Genomic DNA, 26,417 nt, shown 5'->3' with positions numbered 1-26,417 from the left:
CACTTCACTATGGCAGTGCAAACATAAATGCAACAGTAAAACAGCTTCGGAGTGCTCAAGGCAGAGATCAGCATTGAGCAGAGAGGTAAGGGAGCCTTGAATATGGCTCTATTTTTTTGTCATGAAGATAATGACTGCAGCCTGGAGCAGGCCACGGTCCCTCTGATTTGACGGAGAAGCGGGTTGCAAGAAGTCAGAAAGAAAAGAAAGGGAGAAAGCTGTCCTTGCAGATTCTGGTCAGGGGTGAGGTGAGGCAGGGGGCCTTGTCCAAGGACTGGAAGTACCCCTGTCTGTCTGACAAGACGGGGAGTGGGAAGGAAAGGCCGCTGAGCTGATGTCCTTTCCCTGTACACAGAATTTTGGCTGGATCCCAAATGGTTGTCAGAGCGAAGAAAACAGGTGAGTTTGCCTGTTCCTTTCCGTTCCTTTTCCAGGTTAACTTTTAATTTATTTAAAAAATACTGCATGGTAATCTGGTGCAGGTTGTTAGAGAGGTGATGAAGTCGGTGTCAGTTCATTGGAAGGTGGCAGAGGGGCTTCAAGTAGTTATTGGCTGGGAGGGGGCAGAAATTACCAAGTGCTGGCTTTGATGGATGTTAATGTTTTGGCTTAACAGTCAGTTTAATTTAACTGACGTACGTTCCTGGTAGAACGTACACGTTTATTAAACCATAGTACTGCCCCTACAGCACTTATATATTACTTATTAAGCATCTATATATTTCAGCAAGATGATCCTGGTAGGAAAGGGAAGTAAGTTAGTGGAGTTGCATAAACACTTTAGGAGCACAAGGCAGTTTAGTTGGAATTTTTATACCACAACGTGGGCTAATATGCGAACTTTATCTCACTAAATGAAAATAACTACTGCCCCGTATTCGCAAGAAAGCATCATTTAAAGTGCCACGTATATGGCAATGAAGAGTCATACATTAACAGAAAGGTCACACATCAGCTGTCTCAAAACTAGGCAGCTATGACCACGAGTGCCCTCTAATGGGAGACAGGCAACTCCCCTCACCATCTCTTCAGTGGCCCCCTTCACATGTAGTGCCACGAGGAAACAGCATTAGCACTACATACAATCCAGCATAAGTGTGAATGTTATAAACTGTTTTTTTTCTTCAAAAAAATCTAACTAAATACGAAATAAAAAATATTCACATCATTGTGAAGACTGTAGTTTCGTTTCTTCAATTATTAGCATCCATTCCTAAAAACTATAATACTTAAACTATGTGTCATTCACCACTCCTAAATGTCATCAATTAGGAATGTTGGCACAGCGTTTACTTTAAAAAAAAATTGGCAGTAATTGAAAGCTTCGAGCTAGTTCATCCGTTGGTTTACACAACTGCAGCACTATTGTAATTAAATCGACATCTGCAAAACACATCCGAAAATGCGTCAACTTCTGCTAACAGTCACAAGCGGCGTAATTGTATTTTAAATCATTTTGTGGTTAGTTTAAAAAATGACATATTCTGCGTTGGAAAGGAAACTACTAAACGTTCTCCAGGAGTTGGTGCCGTCGTTCGCCAGAGGGCGCTGTTCCTTGCATCTCGTTTTGATGGGAAACCTCACACTGACATATTCCCATCCTTGGTATTGCGGAGACGGAATTCCCCACCCATCAGGGTTCGAGAAAACCCGGGATGGATCGTCTTCATGGCCCCGCCCATCCAGGCTTCATAGGCTTCCGACTCATGAGAGGGGTCTGCCAGAAGAAGGGCAACTTCCGCTGAGATCATCAGTAAGTATGGCCCCGCCCTACGGTGCTTCTCACCGTCGCTGCTAAGGGGGGCGCCTGCCCGGAGAAGGGCAACTTCCGCTCCGAGCAGCTTCCTGCAAGACTGGCATTTAAAAGCAACAGCTGGGGCTGAGGTTCACCTCCAACGGGGCACCGTGCAGGCACCGGGAGCCTACGCATCCGTTTGGACTGTGAGCTCAGACAGCCTGGCACGCCTGTAAAGAGCAAGGCCAATACTGTACGTTTCCCTCCCCTCATTGCATTTCATTTTCTCGGCGGGCGTGGACTGCCCGCATCGTATCTAGGAGCCCGCACGAGGGGCATCGGCGAATATTCCAACGCGCATTTTTCAGAATAACGGATTGTGCGTCGCAGGCGTCTGGGACGTTTTCGAACACTTTCGATGAACACAATATTTTGAATTATTGTTAATGCTCAGTGTGTGCCCAGCCCCGCGTAGTTAACGGACAGTCCTATTTCTGAGGTAATTAGACAGAATATCTGTCCCCCTTTGCATCCTACAGGGGAATTACAGGCTGTCTACGGCACCGGCACCGGCACACGAACCGGCGAATCTTGCCAGATAATAAGGTTTCGCCCACCCAACCGAGGTTCCGACATGTTCAGCTGGTTGGGCACCGACGACAAACGAAGGAAAGACCCTGAGGTTTTTCAGACTGTCAGCGATGGGCTCAGGAAACTGTACAAAACCAAGCTGCTCCCTCTGGAAGAATATTATAAATTCCACGAGTTTCACTCCCCGGCGCTGGAAGATGCCGATTTTGATAACAAGCCGATGATTTTGTTGGTGGGACAGTACTCTACCGGAAAGACCACCTTCATAAGGTAATATGCCTGTCCTTGTTTATGTTCTTACTTTCTGAACAAGATTGCGTGATTTTCGTATTGGCCTACCCTACTTAAGAAATCCAATCTGGTCTCCTTTGAATTCCTGTATTTTTCATTCATTGCTGTAACATAAGTTAGCAATGTGTTTTTGTCTGTTGACTAAAAGGAGTGCACCTTTTATTAACAACATAAAACCTTATTTCAAGTTTGTCAAGGTTCTCCGTCTTTTTTTTCCACTGGATGCCCCTTATCTCTAGCTGAAAATGTATTCAGTTCTTTCATTCTTGTTCCAGAAATAGTTATTTCCACAAAGCAAATCGGCAAGAGCTTAAGACAACTGCTTTTTGACCCAAACTATCACAAGTGCTCTGCTTTTAAATGTTAGCGGATGTGCTTTCCTACAATCGTCTGTCAGTACTTAAACCTTTTTTCCATTGATTTTATACTTGGGTTTTTGGTGAAGGGCTGAGTGGATAGTGGAGGAAAAAAATATTGAGGTAGTGTTTATTTTTGCACTTTGATAGAGTGCTAACTAGGCCCATTTGGCGTCCTCGGGCTGTACATGCTGTTGAGAGCATCCGGATAGAAACATTATATGGAAAGTAGGCTGAAAAAGCATATGAACACGTGCACATTTCAGACTGGTATGACGTGCATTATATTTGTAAGACAGACACGTCACTTATGTAATGGAGTTTTTGGCCTTTTAACAGATTGAACAGGGCCCAGGGATCGGACTAAATGATGTGGGATTTGAATATTGAGATGTTTAAATGTGCATGCCAGATCTGGCTGTGTTTGGGCGGTGTCTCCCGCTGAGTTACTGATTATGGTGCCTTTTTGTCTGAATATTGTATGCTTGAATGTATTCTGTTCAGCCGCCCTTGAGGAAAAAAAAAGTTTAGTTTATCACCAAATGCCATATTTGCTAATGTATTTTTTTTTAACATTTAATATGCCAAATTAGCTAATTTGCAAGCGTTTTCTGCATCCCTCAACCTCGTTTCTTGGTACTGTGTAGCTCGCGCCCCAGAAGGCCCCTGTACGAGCCATTGGATGGGCGAGGCTGACTGGTTGTACAGCAGGACTACGTTGGCACATTCTTTTCCAGTCCGGCTCGCAAGGAGTGGTGTTCACATTGGGAGTACATTATGGAGGTGTTAACTGTTATTGAGGGAGGGTGAGCAGTATGATGATCTGAGCTATCTGCATAGGGTAGAAATGGCGTATTTGGATTGTTTTTTCATGACGTAAGGTTGCTACATGGCTATTTTTATACATTTTATTATCAGCCAAAGCCAATATTTTTCCACTTTGCAGTATGAATGACAAATAAAAGAAATCTCCACCTGAGTATTTCAGAGATGACTAAACTATTCCTAAATGATCTTTAAAGCACACAATCAGAATTGCCATGTTTAAGACAACATATATGGTTTTACACCATATTTTGTTATTCAAGTGTCATCTGACCCTTCCAGAATCTGAAAATTAGAACTAATCGTCAATATTTTTTCTCTGAGAAAAGTGGTACCCCTGGCTTGATTGAATCCTCCAGTGGCATTGCTTTGGAAGCTGCTGTTGGGCATCGAGGGTGTTTCTGGGGTAGTGAGGACATAGCCTACCATCCCTCTGCATGAGTTAGTTCACTCCTGATGGTAGATTCCAGATGTTGCTTCTAGCCATCCTGCAGAGGAGATGAGGATGCTGTCTGGGTGGTGGTAACCGCTTTGGGCAACTCAGTTCAGATCTACTGTGGCTTTGCATAGTGGTGAGGGGATGTGTAAAGGAGATTCACAGCATCTCCCATCAATTCACATTGATCTTTAAAACTCTGTCCAATTTTTCTAGCCAGTTGACTTAGTTTTCTGCAGACCTCCCTAAGTGAAAAAGTTTAACTTTAACAACCGCTACTTGGAGGGGCAGAATCCATGGCTGATGTTTAGGATAACCACTGAGTGCAGCATGTTGGTTTTTGGGCACAACAACACGGGGCGCATAGAGAAAAATAATGGAAGTTTTTATTGGTAAAAAAATTGCCATCAAACCAGTACATAACAAAGATTCAATTGGAATATGATTAAGCAGCTCTTTTTATTTCAGAACCTCCTATATGGTATCAATAGAGACCATTTGCGCCTGGAATTTTTACCAGGGCCTACAACTCTGAACAGATTGTCACTTTTTTCTTAGTTTTACCTGAATAGTTGGGGTTTGCGCTACTTTGCTCAAGTTTGGGAGAATGTGTGTGTGTGTGTGTATATATATATATATATATACCTTTTACTCTGATTAAGGATCAAGGCTGGACTGGTCAGCCCAGCTTCTTGGTCTTCTGGCTTTAAGAAAGGGGTTGCTCGTGCTGACCTGCCCATTCGAGCCTCAGCTGTTGTCCATGCTGGTCAGCATGAACATTTTAGATATTTCCGTTCCTCCGTAGGCTGTTGCTTCACCCCAGACTTCCCTCTCCATTAGCTCTACGATGTTCAGCTGTTGTCATTGTGGTTAGGCCTGGACCGTCCCATCAGTGGGAAGACATGTCTCTATTCCTACTTCCAATAATACTACGACTTGCGAACTGTTGCCTGCACACTTCCTGCCCACATCTACTTTCAAACATATGTGTGCCTCTGTCTGGCCCTGGAGCGTAGGTCGTGGCTGTGAACTGAGAGTCCTTGGTTGTTAATCCCAGTTTCTGTACTTGATTTAGAGTTGTGTTTTCTCCTGGGCGAATCTCTCGATCCTTCTGGGTGATACAACTCCCATATCGGCAGGGGTTGGGAGCAGTTAGGACTGGACTTATCTCCAACTTTAAGAGCTTGATAAAAAAAGACACGTTTACAACATGTGACAGTGAATTGCCATCAAAGTAGGAACTACTCATAGTTCCCCCCCCCACATTACCCCTATGGCCACTTTACTTGTACTGCTGCTGCCTTGTAAAAGTCTGTGTTTGTGCTGAAGAAAGTAAGAGCAGAAAGATGGGGTAGAAAACGGGAGACAAGGTCTTAGGAAAGAACAGGTTAAGGCCAGGCCCGACAGACCAGGTGCAGGACTTGTAAGCAGACATTTGTAGGCACACAGCAGGAGGTGTGGGGACACCCACATCACCCACCCGCCACGTGCTGAGAGGTAGAGGTGCGCACTGTTTCACAGACAGACATGAGACACAGGTGTAGGAGAGCAGGCGATGGGCAGCTTCAGGTCAGCGCTAATGGGCTTTCAGCTCTGAGTTTGACAGGTTGGTGCAGACAAGTACTAACAATAAAGGGACTGATCGGGGCATGTTAACATACAGGTGGTAGCTGAAGACACTTGCTGGTGGGTGGGTACATTTGGACACCTGCTCACTGGCAAGAAGAGTCTAGGATCCATGCAGCGGTGCTGGATAGATACAGTCAAGTGTGGCGTAGCAGGTGCTGGGAAGATAACACTGGCTGATACAGAGTAAGTGCTGAGCAGCACTTACAGGAAAGTGCATGTTTACACTCGGGTGCAGGCAGACACACGTGCTGACACGCAGAATGCAGGTAGATAGACAAGGGCCGATGGCCGTGTGTAGACCGGCTCGGGCACTCGCAGTAAGTGCAACACAGGTGGCTACAGGCAATCAGATGTGAGGCCTGGCACAGCTAAGCCGTAGGAAGGTACGGTCGGATGCTGAAGGTTACACGTAGAAGGGTCCTAGCAATCACAGATGGTTGCTGATAGGCTGGCATAGTTGGGTACAGACAGGTACAAGTACCTCTAGGTAGGTGAGGGCAGGTACAGACCGAGGCAGATGCTGATGGGAAGGTATTAAGGGGCAGAGACAGGACTAGGGTTGTGCACAGGCCCTGTGGGTATGTGGCTGGCCCCCCTGAAGGCAGATGCTACTAAGGACTCCAGAGGACTCTACCTCTGACCTTCTTTCAGAGCAGTGACCGACAGATGCATCCGATTAACTGATTAATGCCCTTGAACTGTAGACCCACACTGTGCTAGCTAAATCTTCCTCTGGCGATGAAATATGGGCATATTCTTACCTTTTGGGCATACTGAACCAGAGACGCTGCTGCTCCTTTTGCACACATGTTTCTTGTGAATGTTTTACTGGACACGCATACGACTCGCTACTGGAAATAAATATTCCTCTTGGGAGCTGGACCTTCTTTACAGGACTGCTTGTACAGTCTGGTCTTTAAACCATTCTATTTGAAAATGCTACTGTAAAATGCACCAGTTAACCTCGCCCCTGCCTACTTTTCTCGGGGGCAATAAAGATTATGTGCTCCCCCATTTGGTGCAGTGGAAGAATCTAATCTTCAGCCTAGTCCCAGCCACAATCATCTTTGGTGAAGTGAGGGCCAGCCGGCTGCAGTGTGCTTGGTCTAGGGCACTTGTTCCCAACCTTTTGACTTCTGTGGACCCCAACTTTTTTACTGGAACACGGGGACCCCCACTGAATCATTATTGGAATCCGGGAACCCCCACTGAGTCATTACTGAAAGCAGGGGACCTAATCTGTTAATATTATTTAATTTTCAGAGCAGTCGCGGACCCTCCGAGTAGGCTTCGCGGACCCCCAGGGGTCCCTGGCCACAGGTTGGCAACCACTGGTCTAGGGATTGCTTGGTATAGCTCAGTGGGACCATACGGTGCTGCTCGCCGTCCGCCTTTGGAGTCTTGCACCAGCTCACCAGGTTTTCCCTTCAATATTTCTCCAGCAAGTTGATTGTGGTGTTTACGTTTGAAAGAAGAGTCGCACACAACAAACCAAGCCAATGTTTAATAGAAAATGCCCTTTAATCAGTGTTTATCTTGTACGTTATAAATATACAGATTAAAGTAGAGGGCTGGCAGATAAAATAATGTTTTACTGATTTTTCACTTTGGAAAAAATGTCACCTTCCAAGATGCTCCACACGGTTAGACTGGATGAACCACACGGGCACCAGGTGAAGAAGCTTTATTATTCAGTGAACATATAGTGAGGTGAACACCCTACCCGAGTATATTTCTAGTTTAGGTGTGGGGTGGTCCCGTACTGTAGGAATGCATTGCAGTCTATTTCTCTCTTTTTCTTTTTCTCTCTCTCTCTCTCCTGTTCTCTCTCTCTCTCTCTCTCTCTCTCTCTCTCTCTCTCTCTCTCTCTCTCTCTCTCTCTCTCTCTCTCCCTCTCCCTCTCCCTCTCCCTCTCCCTCTCCCTCTCCCTCTCCCTCTCTCTCTCTCTCTCTCTCTCTCTCTCTCTCCTGTTCTCTCTCTCTCTCTCTCCTGTTCTCTCTCTCTCTCTCCCTCTCTCTCCTGTTCTCTCTCTCTCTCTCTCTCTCTCTCTCTCCTGTTCTCTCTCTCTCTCTCTCTCTCCTGTTCTCTCTCTCTCTCTCTCTCTCTCTCCTGTTCTCTCTCTCTCTCCTGTTCTCTCTCTCTCTCTCTCTCCTGTTCTCTCTCTCCTGTTCTCTCTCTCTCTCTCTCTCCTGTTCTCTCTCTCTCTCTCTCTCTCTCCTGTTCTCTCTCTCCTGTTCTCTCTCTCTTGCTGGTTCCAAATCCCTGGCCCTTTCTTAAGCAGCCCCCCTGCTCCCCACCGCAGGTTGGCTCACACACCGTTCATGACTCCGTTGCTGGCCGGCCACCATAGCTCCAGCTTGGCTCGAGGGAGTGCCTCGTAGACGGAACCCGCGTCAGGCGGACGAGGCTTAGTTCCTGGGCCACGTGGTCCGGACCGCTCCCCCCTGGCTGCTCCAGCCGAGCTCGCTCACCAGTGCTAGCGCCCCAGCAGGCCCCTGCCGTATTCAGAGCCGCCCTGTCACTTCTAAATCAAGTGTAAAAAAAGAAAGTGCCACAAATATTCGATTGGATGAATGTCAGCCTTTAAAACGGTCCCTAATATTCAACCATGTTGTCCTGAAATATTTTGGGGGGGAGGAATGTTGCTTTTACTGAAAAGAAAACCCCACAGAAAGTACCTAAAAGTCTCTTGCTAACTGTTGCCACTTGCGCAGTGCACACTCTGCCCTCGGGAGGACACAGCAGGGCCCACTGCACACACCGATGGAAGTAGTGCAGGACTCTTCACGTGCAGTTACTTCTGCAAGCAGAGTATGCCAGCCTGGTCGTGGGTGTCCAGGACTTGGAAGATGCTTAAACTGTATTTTATTGTGGACACCACAGCAGAAGAATGCGCATCAAGGGTTGGCCTGAGAGGACACTTTTAAACTCGGATTCTCTCCATGATCTGTACAGTAATTCCTCTACATCACCACGCTGAAGGCATTTTGGCTCTAATCCAGAACTTCTTTAAAAACGGTGGTGTGGGTGATGAGAATATTTTTGTGTAACGAATGCTTTTTCATGTGTTAAAATTGAAAAGCATTATGCCAAAAAGGAGCTTTTATTCAAACTGAAAAACTTCCTGGCCTGTCCTTCCGCATTTTTAAATCCCACTTTATGGCGCTGACCACTGTATTGGCCGGAATGATCAGGAACGCAAGGATATTTAAAACTCTAGCATTTTGCTTCCCAGAGTGCTTCCTGTCACAAAAAATGCCTTTTTTTCACAATCTTTCTTTTGTAGTAATTTGTTGGCACCAGAAGGTGCAGCTCATGAGTCTTCCCATGCCTTGTTGAGGTGCCAGACCCAGGGGTGTCCTCTGTGATGTTCCTGTGCCTTGGAAGACTTGGTTCAATTCACCAACTCATGTCCCTTGTGGTCATAGAAGGCTGTAGGATCTCAGTATACCTTAACCCAAGAAGTCATACAGGAAGTCTCAGTAAAAATGGCGTTACTCTTGGACTTTAATAGTAAATGCTATAAAAACTAAAAAAAAATAAAAAAAACTGTTGAGCTCGATAAAGAAATTAACATAATATCTTCTAAGAAAACTTCCTGCTGATGAGGACTGAGAATAGTTTTGATAGGGTACCAGAATCTTGACCTAGTTAGACATTTGGTTCTGATACATTAGCTGATTGATGAAGAGGTTACCTACTTAATTGCTTTAATGAGGATGAACGGTAATCTCTTTGATGGACCACTATCGATGCATTTCATAGAATGAACAAAGCATGCAAGGGCGCTCTACTCTGCAGTTCGTGGCTTTAGAAGAGAACTCAATTTTAAATATTTTGTTGGCATCATTGCTAATTGGAAAGAAGGCAGCTGGGCTACTACACCATTATGCACAACTGGGTATGGAATCGTTTCTCCACTGCCCTTTTTAAGGTCAACAGGGGTTTGATTTGACAGAAATTGGTAGTGTTGTCGACACTAAAAGAGCTTTTAGCCTTATTTCAATGTTTATATGCAGCTACCTGCCATGATTGGGCTTTGTAGGGAGCAGCAGGTTGGGACAGTGATTGGGACAAACAGGGATGTGTTTTGGTCAATACGGTTGAGAATATGAATATATATATATATATATATATATATATATATATATATATATATAATTATTTTTTTATTTATTATTATTATTTTTTTTTTGCTGACCTTCTTGCCTCGACCTTTTCCGCACTGTTTCCTAAATTCCAAACAGAACAGTTGGCAGGCTTGTCTATGCAGATGTTATTGTAACAATAGATGGCTACCAAGTGTGTAGGTCAGTTAACTAGCTATTGTAAGCGGTTGAAAAATCAGTTAAGAAATAGCAAGTCGAAAATGCCGCACTTAACTACACCGAAGTGCGGTGGGAACTGGATGCCAACTTGAGTGCTTGGTGACACAGTAGATTTCCTTCAGGTTCTCAAATTCAGATGCACGTAAGAATGATGGCAACTAATGTGATTGTTAAATTTTGTGGACTACAGCTAATCCCACTAATTGGAACCTATAGTATAGAAGTAATTTTAATTGGCCAATAAATTGCTTCTGTGTTGTTTTGAAGCAGAAGACTGAACCCAGTTGTTGTCAAGTGGCAACACTTGAAGGCCCCTGGGCTTAGTGGGTCAATTCTAATTGAACTGGTTGGACCAGCTTCAGCAATCTATAGCGCATTGCCAACTCTCTCCTCCTAATGATTTGATGGTGCTAAGACCATTTCGGTTATCTAGTAACCGTGCTTTGTCGAAGAAGATAACCAAGGACCTTCCAGCCGAAAACCAGGGCTCATTCTATTGGACCCTCTGTTAGAGAGGTTACCAACGCGTGTTTGCCATCCTAGCATAACTCTATTTATAATAATAAAGTAAAAAAGGAAATGAAAGTGGGTGCTATGACCGAGAGTCTCATAGCTCTGGATGTGAAAGTAAGTATGTGGTTGTAGGGTGGTTACTGTGGTATTTTATATGTAAAAAAAATATATATTTTGAATTATTCCGGTATGGTCAGTTCCCAGTGTATGGGAACATATCCAATGCAGGTCTCGCTGTTTTGTCTAGAAGGGTACAACTGCATCTTTGTTCTTTTTGTCTTGTGCCCCTGTTGTAATCCTGAATGAGAGATACAGAGAATAATTTTGATTATGAATGGAAGTGGTAGAAAGAAGGCTTGCATTTACTTTATGTATGGCAGAGGGTGGGATTCTTTGGTCGGGTACATTATGCTTGAGTTTGAGTTGTAGAATTTAAAGGGCGTTTAGTACATTATTAAGAGGGGAAGTTATTCATGGCTACATTTTCAATCATTTTAAGAACTTTACCGCAATTATTCAGATTTCAATATTTCTATACAACGAATTGTAGGATTGGTCTTGTGGTATGAAGTAGCTGCTCCTTGTATTTGTATAACCATTGGGGAGAGTAAAGGAAGTCTCTTTGAATATTTAAACCTGAATAAAATTAATTTTAATTGACTGACATCCCCTTAGAGGCCCTATAGTAGGGCGTTTCCATCTAAGACGGTGAGGCCAGTTCTCCAGGGTCGTCTGGGTTTATTTTATTAAATTTATTGGGACTTTCCAAACACAGATTTGTGTGCACTGTCAATAGTTTTAAGGCGATCATGATAGTGATAAAATGCTGGGGTAGCCTTTCTTATTTCAGACACCACAGTGTTTGTACAACATTTTGACCAGCCTTGACTATTCTGTGACTTCTGCAATTTATTTTTCAAAGACTTGGTTGGGGGTAGGAGGGGGTGGGGGGGGGAGGGGTACACAAGGTGTTGCTTTTGTCTGGCGTGGATCAGCATTTGTAATGGTAGCTTGATGGTTTTCATCAAGAAATGGTTGCATTTTCCAGACAGAGGTTTCTAATTCTCATAACTCAACTGAGTTGGCTTTTTATAGGCATTGTGAGGGGTCCACGTACCCGTATCTAATGTTCTTTTTATCTTGAAAGATATGGGTGGAAATGATCAGACAAATATGAGCGAAATCGAGTGGCTTTGTTTTTTACGCTAACCTGCAGCAGTTCAGTCATTGGATTCTTCTGTCTTCGTCAGTTGTGTTATATACACCTTTGTATTCTCCTATAGATAATGACTGATTTCAACTGCAGCATCTCTGTGTTCAGAGTTGTGAGTTGAGTATGAAATCCCACACCAGCTGTGTGTTCCACTAGTTGTTTTGTTTACATGTTAAACAGGTTGAGGACCGTAGAGGAGGATAAAGTGCAGCTGTGAAGGGTGTTTTTAGGTTTCGCCTGCACAGCGCTTGCACTATGCATATGCAATTTCTTGTAAATTAAAAAAAAAAAAACGGCTTTGAAGCCGCTCATTACTTACTTTTGCTTACCATTGGTTAGGTCTGACGTCACTCCCATTTCCTTGCTTCCTATTGGTCACCTCCTTCTTGCCTCAGGCTTCCTCCTAAGTCTTAGTCTGTGCCCCTGCCATGGAGCATGGACCAAGTACAGCTATGTGCCAGTGTCTTTCCACTGACCTGAGGCTTGCAGAGGTACTCCTTCTTCTTTTTTTTTTTTTTTTTTTTTTTTACTTTACAATAGCACTCCATACAGGTGCATATGTTTGCAGGTCCTCTCTGTCCCCCTCTTTGCTCCTCCTGCCGCCTCCAATTTCGTTGTTGCTCGTCCTCCAATGTGCCACAAATAACAGAATACTGCAAAACACTGCATTTGAAACAGGGCATGGCCTGGCCACTAACTTCACCGTGTGATGCCCATTTGACCAGCTGCATTAAAAGCCTTTTACACCCCTGCTGTTCAGCCTTTCAGTCTTAATGTATGCCTCCCTCTCTGTTGTGAGTGCAGTGTGCACTGCAATCCAGTTACAGATTAACACATATGCCATTACTGTTGCTGACGCAGTGCACTCTTCAGTTCATTTCAGAGTGTAGATATATGCCCCTCCCCAACCCCCTGCAATGCGGACTGCAATCTGACAACATTTATATATGTGCCCCTACTGTGATCCATGCAGTGCACATTGCAACCAACTAGCAAAGTACACACACGTCAAACAATCAATCAGTTGGTATATGTAGAGCATTGCTTATCACCCCGAGGGGTACTGTTTGGTGCCGACTGTCTCTCTTTGTCGAAAAGCCATGTCTTGAGCTTCTTCCTGAAATCCTGAAGGGATTGAGTGGTTCGCCGGTAGAGGGGGAGGTTGTTCCAGGTCTTTGCAGTGAGGTAGGAGGAGGAACAGCCACCGCTGTGGCTGAGGCAGACTCATGGGACGTGTGCTATGGCAAGGGAGGCTGACCAGAGTTCTCTGGCGAGTTGGTGGAAGGTCAGACAGTGGTTGATGTGTTTGGGTCCGATGTTGTGTAGGGCCTTGAAAGCAAGGGCCATGACCTTGAATCTGCATCTCTGCTGAGGTGTGGGGTCCATGTTAGTTCTGTGTGGGAAAATGTGATCCTGTCCTGGGCAGTAAAAATGGAGTCAAGGGTTTAGCCTACGTTGTGAGTGGGGCAGGTGACCAGTTGCTTGAGTCTGATGTTTTTGAGGTTTTCAAGGAGGTTGGTGGAGTTGCAATCGTTTGAGTCATCAAGATGGAATACATGCTACCCCTGAAGCTGTGGCCAATGCTTTTGGCACTAAAATCAACTGAAATGGTCCTGCTAGGTGCTTTTCTGTGCCAGAAATGTGTGCTCTGCTCCTAAAAACTGTCACTGCATATCTGCACAGGAACAGAATCTTGCCTAACTACTGTCACAGCAGTGCACACCGAATTCCACAGAACGATTATAGGTAGACATGTGCTGCCCCGCTTCTGTCAATGTAGAGCATTTACCAAACAAACTAGGTTTATCTTTTCCCCTATGCTCCAGGGATGTTGGTGCAGTGCACACATTGCAGCCTCTGAACCAGTATCTAGTATATGCTCACCATCCTGTACCACGGCTGTAGGTGTAATGCAAATGCTGTATGCCTGTGGAATACATGTGTACAATGATGTGTGTATCACTTTATATGGTGTGTGCGTGTTTCTGTACAAGTGTATGCATCTCCAATGTATAAACGTATAATTGTTTATGCCTGTGTTTTCGTAGTGTATATGCCTTTGTGCATGGTATTTGGATTTGTATGATTGCTAGTAAGTGTAGAATGTCCGTGTGACTTTGTCCTGTGCATTGGTACATGTATACAAAAGCTTGTTTTGCCTTTGTTTAGTGTACATGTTTTATGTAGGAACGATTGTGTTTGTATAATGCTTTTGGGTTTACTTTAAGCCCTGTTGCACAGGAGCCCAAACTTCTGTGCAGCTTCTTTAAAAGAAAAAGCATCGACACTGCTAATAGATTTCCAATAGGTGAAACCTATTGGCTTTGCCAATGCTTGTTATGGATTTGTGCTAGATTGTAGCCACACTTGTGCCTTATCTTGTATTTTGGGGTCATTTTTGCGAGCCTGTTAGACAACTGCGGTTAGATTGCCACAGAGGGGCAGAAAGGTCAGGCAAATCCCTACAGACTGATTTTCATTCATTGCCTGGTAGTAGTAGGCTGTCTTTGGCATCCATCATGGGGATGTTTTTTTTATTTTATTTTTTTATGCCTGACTGTCTAACATACAAAAGTAGATAGCGTTCCAAAGATCTGTTCAAAACTTACTTTTGTGCAAGAAGGTCAGGGGTGTTCTGGCAAAGAACTGTCCATACGTGCTGGAACCCCTTAAGTGTATAGACTCTACCATAGAGAAGCCCATCATGCATTCTGTTGCCGCAGTGTGGTTTGGCAGACCTCACGACACGACAGGAATCGTGTCCTCTTCGCGGACCATTGATTTGTATTCTAAGATTCTTTCCTCTGGTGTGTGGTTACTTATGTTCCAGGCCACCACACAAACCTCCCATCCCACTTCCCACTATCTCCCCCCTTGGGATTTACAATTGAATGTTAGAACAGCTCACTCGTGGCAGGCCGTGCCATGCCTCCAAAAACCATTTCTAAGTTTTCCAACAGAAATTCCGACCCCAAATCCCTCTGTATTTAACACCATGATTTGTGCTTTGAATGTGAGGTGAGTCATGCCTTTTCAAGACCTCCCAGCATGCTCAAGAAATCTATTCCTTTTATCCAGTGTTTTAGACGTCGTCCATCCTTTCTCGTACACGTTTCATTCTGGAAGTAAAAACAAAAGTAGATTTACAGGAACACTAGTGTGAAGGAAGTGGGTAGAAATATTGCGGATGAGTAATATCTATCAAATGTGAAGTAATCATGGGATACTATGTTGTGGGAGTAAACGCTTACCAAAGGCACGTTTACTGTTCAAATCATATCGATTATGTAAAATCCAGATTAGTTTTTGAGGCAGACTGCATAATAAGTTAAGGGGCACCTGTTCGGAGGCCGAGTTAAATTGTAGTAGTTGCTGCTTTTGTTTACATTTACGAAGTGTGCGCATAACGTGTGTAAATTACTCCGCACCCCATCAACCCCCACTATGGCGCCAGAACTTGTTTAGTCATTCCTTATATGGGTGAATTGCATAGCTTGGAATGGTCTTTTGCATTTACTTACATGCATAATAAATCATTAAATATAGCAAGAAAACGAAATAAATGTACGTGCTTGGGACTTGATGTTGTAAAATAGATTTAAAAAAATGTTTTTGGCAGAGTATACAAGTTCAAAAGCTGGGCCCACGCTGCCCAAGAGTTGATCGTGACATACAAGTACTTGCCTGATGGGGGTGGGGGGGGTGAGGGATTACTTGTGTTGGAAGTATACCGAGCGAGGTCGTCTGAAGTTCAGCCCTTGCACTCCTAGAGCGAGCTGTGTTCCAGCATGTTATGAAATGCTCCTCTGGCACTACGAGCAGCTTGTCTGAATCAACCAATCAGAAAGCTCCATTCTGCCGTTGCTACAGTCAAGGTGCGTTTCTCCAATAGCAAATCAGAGCCGTTACTCCGGATCCTATACTGACCAACTAAAACGGTCTCTTTGAATGGCACTGTTGACCTGCCCTATATGAGCAAGCGTTCTTGTTTTGTGTCAAACCCGACCCTTATATCAAGATATTCACTGTTGTAATTTCAGAGCAGTGGAAGGAGGATTGGGGCGATTGTTGAGAAAAGAGGCACATCTTGAACGTCATTCATAAATTGAAGGTAGCGAGCAAAAGGTCTTCCGAAGAGAAAACAAGCATTTGCACTACAATGGGTCCCGCCTTTGTTCGAGTTAGAACTATTAGCGTTGTAAATTTCCTAACTGGACTTTTCTTGCCTCATAAATTGAAAATGAAAACTAAAAACTGTGGACATAAGCGAGCCAGTTCAAGGCGCCAGAGCCACCATGAGCGCGAATGGAAAAAGAAGTCTGCTCGCAGTCACATATCGGCAAACGTGCAATTATCCATGTAACAGGGTCATCTGCAAGGCGGTAACAAAATTACCACTGGAAGGGACAAACGTAAAACATTCACCACTGATACCAAAGGATTTTTTTTTTAGGGCAAGCCCACGAACGAGTGAAAGTGATGGGCATGCGGTGGGCGTGGTTAAAAGCCCACATAGATACAACACGTCTGAAAAGCAGCGCTTGCGCGCCGCTATGCTCGAATTAAAAACGTGTTAGGCGGAAGGCAAATGCTATAAAAGTGTGCCTGCCTGTCCTGGATTTGTGATTGCAGTACTGAGCATTAGAAAAACCTTAGTAGGCCACTTGGTCAACTCTGAGAAAGATTGAGCCGAGGGGTTTTAGGTCTGTGCAATAATAGAACGCTTGGGCTATTGACTGGAAGTACCTTGAATATTTTTGCTTTTTCTGCCACAGAGAGGTACAGGAGAGAGACCAATGGTAATTTGATGCATATCATCTTCAGATTTGCAGCACTTTCGCTGTAACATTTGCACTGGTTAGTGCTATGATCTAGTGCTCTGTGGCCACTGTCAAAGTTAATGACGCATTATATGGGAAGATGGGGTTTTGCAACAGAAGCACATTGTCTACGAAGGACAGACCACTAGAAAAACCTATGATTAAATCCACCTACTTCTGAGGCAGTTCTGTTAGGGGCACTCAAACCTGATGAACAGCTAACCAGTGGTCCGTTAACCGACATCTGCGAAATCACTTTTTAAATGGCTTTGTAGAAAAACAGCTGTTTGAATTGAGCAAATGTTGCTGGTGTTGTAGGGTGCTCTATATAAGAGCTGCTCCCCACCGAACCTTTGGAACTGTGGCACTTTAACATTTTAACCCGATAAGGTATTGTTTTGAGAGAAAAAAAAAATATATATATTAGTTAAATAAAAACATCACTATGCGTCCATTACCAAATTTATCGTAAATGCATACATTTAAAATAACAATGCTCTGCAAATACCAGTTTAACTGTATTTCATTGTAATGGATGCTTTCTACTGTTACCATACTCCACAAGATAGCAGCTATCTGTCTGAGTGATTTTCCTCCTAGCATTCCTCACTGGGTCGTTTATTCAACTGGGCAGTTTGCCTATAATTGGTCTTGGAATATGACTAATATTTGTCATTGCTGATTGGAAGCCTTGTGCTTTGCAAGCATGTGATTCGTGTTGTGTTATTAGATCAGCACTCTCTGAGCAGTGCTTTGTCACATTACAGCTCTCACAGTCTGTTACCTTCAGCCGTAGGGTTCTCTTCTTACCAGGCTTTCTACAGTTGCCAATCCTTTTAGCTCTTGCCCTATTAGCTTGATATTCCAGTTTCCGCCCCTCCAGCTTGGCATAGTCTTGTAACCCAGTGTAGTAACTATTTGACGATTCAATTCCTGGAGTTGAACCTACAAAGACGAGTTTTGTAATCGGGACTTGGCACCCAGAATGTTTATTACTTGGCCTTTACTTCCTGGTGCTATTTGACAGTATGTTCCCTATTACTACTAGACAAAGTGAGGCCTTTAAAAGGAGAACCCCCCTTGCCTCAGATGCTCTGAGAAAGATGTGTGAACGTTCTCCAGCTCTTAGCACCTTGCAACGTTCTCCAGCGCTTGGTGCCGCTGGTCTCCTGGATCAGCTTCAGGTATTGTTCTAGGATGATAACGGTGCTCTCATACTGACAGTCCCTCCATTTCTACCTCGGGGATCCATCTTTGTTCATCTAGGATGCCTTGCGTTGATGGACAGCGCCTTTATGTAAGAGTGCGGAGGCCTATTGACAAAACAAGTAGCTGTAGATTGTGACAGAAGCTGTATGTCGGGATAGAATGTGTGAGCAATAGATCATGAATACAGTGCCTTGGGGAAGATGGGAAGACAAAGGGAGAAAAAAACACACTGATTCAACAGTGAATTTTTACATCTAAAGCGAATTTATATTAATGAATCGGCCTCTGTATCTTAGGTTGGAACCAACCATTCACTTGGAGTCTGTTAAAATGACTGTACTGTAGGAGAAAAAAATGAAACACTAGACCTAACCATCTAAAGTTTAAACAGAAAAGGGCAACAAAGGATTGAACTAAACAGTGCAGAAGTGAGAGCCTTTTCATCGCTAAGGATTGTGAAAAAAAATCTCTAGAACACAACTAGGCTTAAACTGGCACCTTCTGATGGATACAACTACCTGTGGATTCCTCACCTAATGAATACTCCCATGGCGCCAGCATTCGACGGAAATCTTCTTCCTAGTCTCTGCACGTCGACGAGGACGTCACTCTAGCCCACGCGACGCCGTCTGACGTCATACAGGCAATAAGAGGTCCTCGACGACATGCCGACGTCCGTTCCCTTTTTTCCGTGCATTCGAAACGGTTATCTTCGAGGGAGCAACTGTTACTTTCGTGGTTACAGTGTATTTTTTGCTGCGTAGTCCTTCTCTGCAGTAATAATGACGCAGAGAAAGTCTGGTTTTAAGCTTTGTCGTGAGTGTGGGGGCAAGATGTCAGTTACGGATCCTCACTCCGACTGCCTTTGGTGTTTGAGCTCCGACCACGACGTCTCGACTTGCGATTCATGCCAGCACATGAATCCAAAGGCCCTCAAGGAACGTGAGGCTAAGTTGTTTATGGCGAAGTCGAAGAAAGAAAAACATCACAAGAAGTCTTCTTCACCAAGGCATCGGTGTCATCGAGACTCCCGGCGCCGTAGAGATTCACGGCGCCATTCAAGCAAGGAGACTCGTTCCAGGTCTTCAGATCGGCGCCGGAGGACTTGGGAGGTCAGTCCCACGGTCACGCCGCATCCGTCGACGCCGTTGCCCTCTCCGGCGTCACCGACTTCACCTGGACAGGCGTCGGTGATTGAAGTGGTGCAACCTCTGGTGTTGTCTCCGGCGTCGCAGACGTCGAGGCCGGCGTCGGGGTCGCCTTCGATACAGGCACCCCACTATCCGATACAGGCACCCCACCCCTGGAGCCGATAGTACCGCATTCCTAAATGCGATGTATACCATCTTCCAACAGATGGCTCCAGGGGGTGCTCCGGCTGGCCCTTTGGCCTTTTCATTGGGTGATCCTGCGCCTCTACGGCCGGCACCCTTTATGCCCTTTCTCCCCTTTGGGAACGTGGGCTCCGCCGGTGGCCGCTCCGGTGGCTTCAGAGGGATTGGCCCCGGAGATTTCCATCCCGTCGACGTCAGGATTTCGTCCTGTGACTCCGGTGGGTCCATCAGCTCCGTGTTCTCTACGTCCTGCTCTTTCATCGGCGCCGAAGTTACCTGTGGCGCCGGACGCGGCGTCGGTTGCTTCTGGGGATCGGCGCCGATCTTCGACTTCGGCGGAGGCCATGTCGACTCCGCGTATCGAGCAGAGGCTTCATTCGAGGAGACGTGCTCTCCGTTTATTAGAGGAGCAGGAGTACCAACGAGTCCTGGAGGAAGGAGAACTAGAGGACTCGGGGGATGGACTGCATGGTCTGGATACAGCCAGTGGGCTGGACACTTCCCCGGAGTGGGATCTTTCGTCTCCAGGGCAATACACGGAGGAGGCTGCTTCCTTTCACGCTGTGGTACGGAAGGCAGCTAACTTTCTGGACCTACCTTTGCCGGTGGCAGAGGCAAAGCAGAATCTTCTGACAGAGGTGCTACATCCGGCCTCAGCTGCGGCGGAGCCTCTCTTGCCGTTTAATGACGCTTTGCTGGATCCGGTGCTAGAGGTGTGGAAGAGACCAGTATCTTCCCCAGTGGTTCATAGGGCTGTGGCCAGGAGGTATCGAGCTGCACCATCTGACCCTGGCTTTCTTTCTAGACACCCTACGCCGGAGAGCTTGGTGGTGCAGGCCTCCTGTTCATCTAAATCAGCGCCTGGTTCTTTCCCGACGGTGCCTGGGGACAGGGACTCGAAGAAACTGGATGCGCAGTCCAAGAATTTTTTTTCGTCCTGCAGTCTGGCGTTGAAGGCCACCAACGCAACTTGTATTCTGGGGAGATATATCCATGCTCTGATGGATGACATTTCCTCATCATTTACGGAGCTTCCCCATGGTCTTTTGGATGTTGTTTCGGACGCCCAGGCTGCCGCGACCCAGATTATTCAGTCTGGGCTGGACACGACCGACTCGGTGGCCAGAGCAATGGGCACGGCTGTGGTGGCAAGGAGACAGGCCTGGCTCCGTAATTCGGGGTTTTCTGCGGATGTGCAGTCAACCCTATTGGATCTCCCTTTTGATGGGGACAAACTGTTTGGGGCCAAGGCTGATTCGGCCTTGGAGCGATTTAAGGAGAGCAGGGCCACAGCCAAATCGTTAGGACTCCAAGCTCCTTCTTCCTCTGCCTCTTCCAGATTTTTCAGGAGGTTTCGTGGATTTGGGCGTGGCTCTTCCTCCTCCTCCTCCTCCTCCTCCTCCTCCTTTCGGGGGAAATTCCAGCAACCTGCCTCTTCCCATCCCTATAGATCTTTTAGAGGGAGGGGTAGGGCCCGCACCAGAGGAGCCTCTCAGCAGCACTCTGCCTCTTCCTCGTCCTCTGGAGGGGTGCAGCAGGGAAAGCAGCCTTAGGCTTCCACCATTTCCCACTCACTCCTCTCCTGTAGGGGGAAGATTACAGCATTTTCTCCGCAAGTGGAAGACTATTACAACGGACACTTGGGTTCTCAGTATTGTGGGAAAAGGCTACACCCTTCCCTTTCGGGAGTTCCCGCCCCCCTTCCCGCCTCGCCCATCTTATTGTTCAGAAGAACACCTCCTGTTGCTAGAACAGGAGGTACAAGTCCTCCTTTCAAAGGGCGCGGTGGAGTTGGTCCCAGAGCAGGAAAGGGGTCAAGGTTGTTACTCAAGGTATTTCCTGATTCCCAAGAAGGATGGTCGGTTGAGACCAATCCTGGACCTGAGGATCTTGAATTGGTTCCTCAAGCAGGAAAAGTTCAAGATGCTGACCCTAGCTCAGGTGCTTTTGGCGTTGAACAAGGAAGATTGGATGGTGTCTGTCGACTTGCAGGATGCTTACTTTCATATCCCGATACTCAAGTCACACAGGAAGTATCTCCGGTTTGTGGTAGGATCGCAGCACTATCAGTTTGCGGTCCTTCCGTTTGGTCTTACTTCAGCACCGCGAGTCTTCACGAAGGTGATGTCGGTGGTTGCGGCAGAGCTCAGAAGGAAGGGGATAGCAGTATTCCCTTACTTGGACGTCTGGTTGATCAAAGCCAAGTCTCCGGAGCTTGTATCGCATCATCTGCAGTCAACGACTCAGTTGTTGTTCGACCTGGGTTTTTCGGTGAACGAGCCCAAATCTCACCTGGAGCCCTCTCAGCGCCTCCTGTTCATAGGGGCCGTACTGGATACAACATTGAGTCTAGCCTTTCCTCCGCCTCAGCGGATTCAAGATATTCAGGAATTGGTTCCAATGTTTCGAAATGGAGCGGTAGTTCCAGTCCTCAAGGTCCTTCGTCTGCTCGGTCTGTTTGCCTCCTGCATTCTGTTGGTCACGCATGCTCGCTGGCACATGAGGGCTCTTCAGTGGTGCCTCCGAAGGCAGTGGTCTCAACACAAAGGAGATCTAGAAGGTGCTGTCAAGATCTCCAGAGATGCTGCTGTGGACTTGAAGTGGTGGATTGCGAGCAACAATCTTTCACAAGGAAAGCAGTTCGCGCAGTCGCCACTAGTGGCCACGGTCATAACGGATGCTTCCACTCTAGGGTGGGGAGCTCATCTGGGGGATCTGGAGATCAAAGGCCTTTGGTCTCCAGAGGAGCAGATGTTTCATATCAATCTGTTAGAGTTACGGGCTGTACGTCTTGCTCTCAAGGCCTTCCTCCCTTCACTTCGTGGTCAGTCGGTACAGGTTCTGACGGACAATACTACCACGATGTGGTACATAAACAGGGAGGAGTGGGGTCGTACCTTCTCTGCAGAGAAGCTCTTCGACTATGGTCCTGGGCAAAGGACCATCAGATTTGCTTGGTAGCAAATCATCTGGCCGGGGTCTTGTATGTACGTGCGGACGGTCTCAGTCGCCATTTCTCGGCAGACCACGAGTGGCGTCTCCATCCAGATCAAGCCCGTTTGATCTTCCAAAGGTGGGGGTTTCCTCGGGTAGATCTGTTTGCCACTCTGGAGAACGCGCATTGTCCGTTATTCTGCAGCCTCCAGTATCCGATGCAGGGAGCGTTGGGGGACGCGTTTCAGATAGCCTGGTGCGGCCAGTTGCTTTACGCGTTTCCTCCCATACCCTTGATTCCTCGAGTATTGAGGAAGATTCGCCAAGACCGGGCGCTAGTCATCTTAATAGCTCCGGATTGGCCAAGGAGGGTGTGGTACTCCGACCTTCTCCAACTCTCAATGTGCCCTCCGCTCCGTCTCCCTTTCAGGGCAGACCTCCTCTCGCAGTCGCAGGGGCAGGTTTTACACCCCAACCTCCAGAATCTGCACCTACATGCCTGGAGATTGAACGGGGCAACCTGAGTTCCTTCTCTCTCTCCCGCCTGATGTAGTGGATGTTATATTAGCGGCCAGGCGACACTCCACTAAATCTATCTACGCTAATAGGTGGTCTAAATTTGTTGCGTGGTGTGGAGAGAGGCAGATTGATCCCTTACATGCTCATCTATCGAACGTTTTGTCTTTTGCTCTGTCTCTAGCGCAGAAAGGTTGTGCAGTGGCTACCATTAAGGGTTATTTGTCGGCCTTGTCAGCCTTCATTTGTCTTCCAGACCAACCATCGTTATTTAAATCCCCTATTGTTATCAGATTCTTGAAAGGTCTTCTAAATAAATATCCTCCAAAACCATTTGTTATGCCGCAATGGGATTTGTCCTTGGTCCTGACTTTCCTTATGGGGTCCCCTTTCGAGCCTATGCATTCTTGCCCCTTAAGGTATTTGGTTATAAAAACAGTTTTTCTGGTAGCTATAAAATCTGCAAGGAGAGTGAGTGAGTTGCAGGCCTTATCGGTAAAGCCCCCTTATACAACTTTTTATGGGGATAAGGTGGTGTTGAGGACCAAGGCTGCTTTCCTCCCGAAGGTTGTTTCACCCTTCCATTTGGCTCAGACAATTACTTTGTCCACGTTCTATCCTCTGCCTCATCCTTCTAAAGAGGAAGAAAGACTGCACCGTCTGGACCCAAAGAGGGCGTTGAGCTTCTTTATTGATAGAACAAAGGATTTCAGGCTGGAGGATCAGCTGTTCATCGGGTACGTGGGCAAGAGAAGAGGAAAGGCAGTCCACAAGAGAACACTCTCCAGGTGGGTGGTTCTTTGCATTAAAATCTGTTACTCTTTGGCAAAGAAGGACCCTCCTGAGGGCATTAGAGCTCATTCCACCAGAGCTAAGTCGGCCACTTCGGCCTTGGCCAGAGGTGTTCCTGTGGTCGACATCTGCAAGGCCGCAACTTGGTCGTCCCTTCACACTTTTGCGAAACATTATTGTTTGGACTCTGAGGTCAGAAGGGACGGCCATTTTGCACGGTCAGTGCTGCAGGATTTCTTGGTTTGGCCATTTAGGCACCCGCCACCGGGCGTGGTACTGTTTTGGGACTCTATTCATTAGGTGAGGAATCCACAGGTAGTTGTATCCATCAGAAGAACGAGTTACTTACCTTCGGTAACGACTTTTCTGGTGGATACATTAGCTACCTGTGGATTCCTCACAGTCCCACCCGCCTCCCCGTTGCCTTTCTGGTCTTACCAAGTAATCCTTGAGTGCGATCCTCTTGGTCTTCAAGGTTGCAATAGATGTTGTATATATGGATACTTGTGTATATTTATCTGTATATATATATATATATATATATATATGTATATATCTTTGTGTACATACATGATTTGCATATATTTGTTCGTTATATTAAATTTACAGCTATTCATTGCAATATTGTGTATTTTACAAGGTTATGGGATGTTGCCTTGCTCTTTCATTGCATTGGGTTGTTGTTCTCATGCACGTAAAAAATGTTGGTACTGACGTCGGCACGTCGTCGAGGACCTCTTATTGCCTGTATGACGTCAGACGGCGTCGCGTGGGCTAGAGTGACGTCCTCGTCGACGTGCAGAGACTAGGAAGAAGATTTCCGTTGAATGCTGGCGCCATGGGAGTATTCATTAGGTGAGGAATCCACAGGTAGCTAATGTATCCACCAGAAAAGTCGTTACCGAAGGTAAGTAACTCGTTCTTTTTTCTGTTAGTACGGCATGGGGAGCGGATGTGCATTTTTTTTCACCCGCATGCTTTTTCCCCAACTCAAATAGCTGTCCACCTGACACTCCAAGTTGCTCTCTCTCCCCCCCTCAACAGTTCTCATTCCCTTCCCTTCCTCAAGGTCCTATGTTGCTCTCCCACCCACTCCTCAGTTGCTCAGAAAGGCCTTGCTTGTCATGACTGGCAGGGTGAGGCAGCGAATTAATTGAAGCGTGGCTGTTTGCCACTCCTTTTAGGCCAGATGTTTGCCAATACCTTTTTGATTTTAATAACATATATATAGCACACATACTTAAAGGGTTTTCCTGCTGGTCTCTTCACCCACTGATTTATTGTCATTCACATTTTTCTTCCGCCCACTTCAGCATGAGGCACTGGAGGTGGACAGGTCAGCCATTGGTTAAGTTCACTGTGAATGTTAGCACACATCCACATACAGTATAATTCCTTTGTGTGTTGGGAACGAAACTACTATTACAATGCTTGCTTTTTTAAACTAGAATGTTTGCATTGGCGAACATTCAGCAGTTTCCCCCCACAAACTCCAACGCTAGGAAAAAATGATCGATTGGTTTGGAGACTCTCGCTCTCTTCTGTACATTTGTTTAATTTAAAACGTGTCTTACAGTTGCAAGGCTGGAGAGAATGCGGCTCTGTCCACGTCAGCTAGTGAAGTCGATGGAAAGTGACAGACGATGCAGTAAAAAAGTAAAGGAAGGGAGGATTATGGGATTTTGTATTCTATATAATACTAAACGTGTGTTAGTAGGATTCACCGTTTACGACAATATCAAAATATTGTATTAAACTTGGGGGCAGCGAGGAATCGTCTGCTTCCTTTTTATCCCAAAAGTTTTTTTTATTTTCTCAACCCCTTGTGTAGCTCAGGATTCTGGTTGCCGTACACAATTATTATTATTTTTTTGTGTGTATTTTTTTGTTTGTTTTTATGCTCCTTTCTTTAGTTTTTTTTCTGCGCCTTTGAGAAAGGCAAAAAGGTTTTGAAAGACCCTGCTGCAAGAAAATATGTTTACACACGTTTCTAGTATAGTGATAATTTTCTTAAACACTGTAGAGAATAAGTGCTCTTACGCATGCTTAAACTGTTCTTTCCAGAGTTGCTTTGTTAATGTTTATAGGTGACACCAAAAGAGTTGGGTCAAAATGATGTTCTCGTAAACAAAGTAAGCAAACGACGCTATTACATGGCAGACTGTTCACAAGGCGACCGTGAAAGCCAGGTTGTGGCGTGTTGGCACATGTTCATCCGTCTAAATGAGTGTTTTGTGCCTGACACGAGTATGGCGCTTCACGCTGATTGATCAATGGGGAGGGATTAGCTCTTTGGGCGCATATGGAAAGAACTAATGTGAAAAAAAGTACGTTTGAGGTTGAAGAAGGGACGTTATCGGAAACAAAAGCAAGACGTGTGGTCCCCTGAAGATAGCCTCCGCCACAATTACCTTTTTTATGAGCCCCAGAGAGCTGGCAGTGCAGGATGTATCCGGTGAACTACTAACATGCCACAGCCGAGCTAGACGGCCTGTTCTGAAATGTGTCCGTAGGACAGAGGGCTTCAGACAATGTTGCCCAAAGAAATCCCTGCACAGAATCCTGCTGCCATCTCACCCCTGCCCATTAGTTACATCACGAGACCAAAGAATGGCCACTTTAGCTATTGCAATCTGTGCTGTATTACGGACAGACCCCTACCTGGACACGTGCTGTGACAAAGGCTGCCGGACCACACCTGTTGTTGTTCGCTGCATTGACTTCCATCTACAGTGGATTCCATGATGCCAGGATTTTTGTATTTCAACCATCCGGCACATTGAATCACTGGAGACTTTTTCTCTTTTGATATGGCATTTATAACTGTAGGCTATCTTTAGGGAACTCTGCACTATTGTCTTTTCAACATTCTTTCAACATAATATAGTGCTGTTC

At 45.8% G+C, this 26,417-nt stretch overlaps 1 protein-coding gene across 1 annotated transcript in view; it reads left to right on the top strand.

Moving 5' to 3' along the window:
* The first annotated feature begins 1,737 nt into the window (after nucleotides 1–1,737).
* Nucleotides 1,738–26,417, top strand: part of EHD3 (EH domain containing 3) — a 191,159-nt gene continuing 166,479 nt past the window's right edge. The window contains exon 1 of the mRNA XM_069233807.1: nucleotides 1,738–2,596. Within this exon, the coding sequence (XP_069089908.1) occupies nucleotides 2,370–2,596 (227 nt within the window). The 5' untranslated portion in view covers nucleotides 1,738–2,369. The remainder of the gene's footprint in view (nucleotides 2,597–26,417) is intronic.

The sequence above is a fragment of the Pleurodeles waltl genome, chromosome 5 (genome assembly GCF_031143425.1).
Source record: "Pleurodeles waltl isolate 20211129_DDA chromosome 5, aPleWal1.hap1.20221129, whole genome shotgun sequence".
Taxonomy (NCBI): domain Eukaryota; kingdom Metazoa; phylum Chordata; class Amphibia; order Caudata; family Salamandridae; genus Pleurodeles; species Pleurodeles waltl.
The sequence above is the reverse complement of the archived record's forward strand: the minus strand, read 5'-3'. Positions and strand labels throughout refer to the sequence as shown.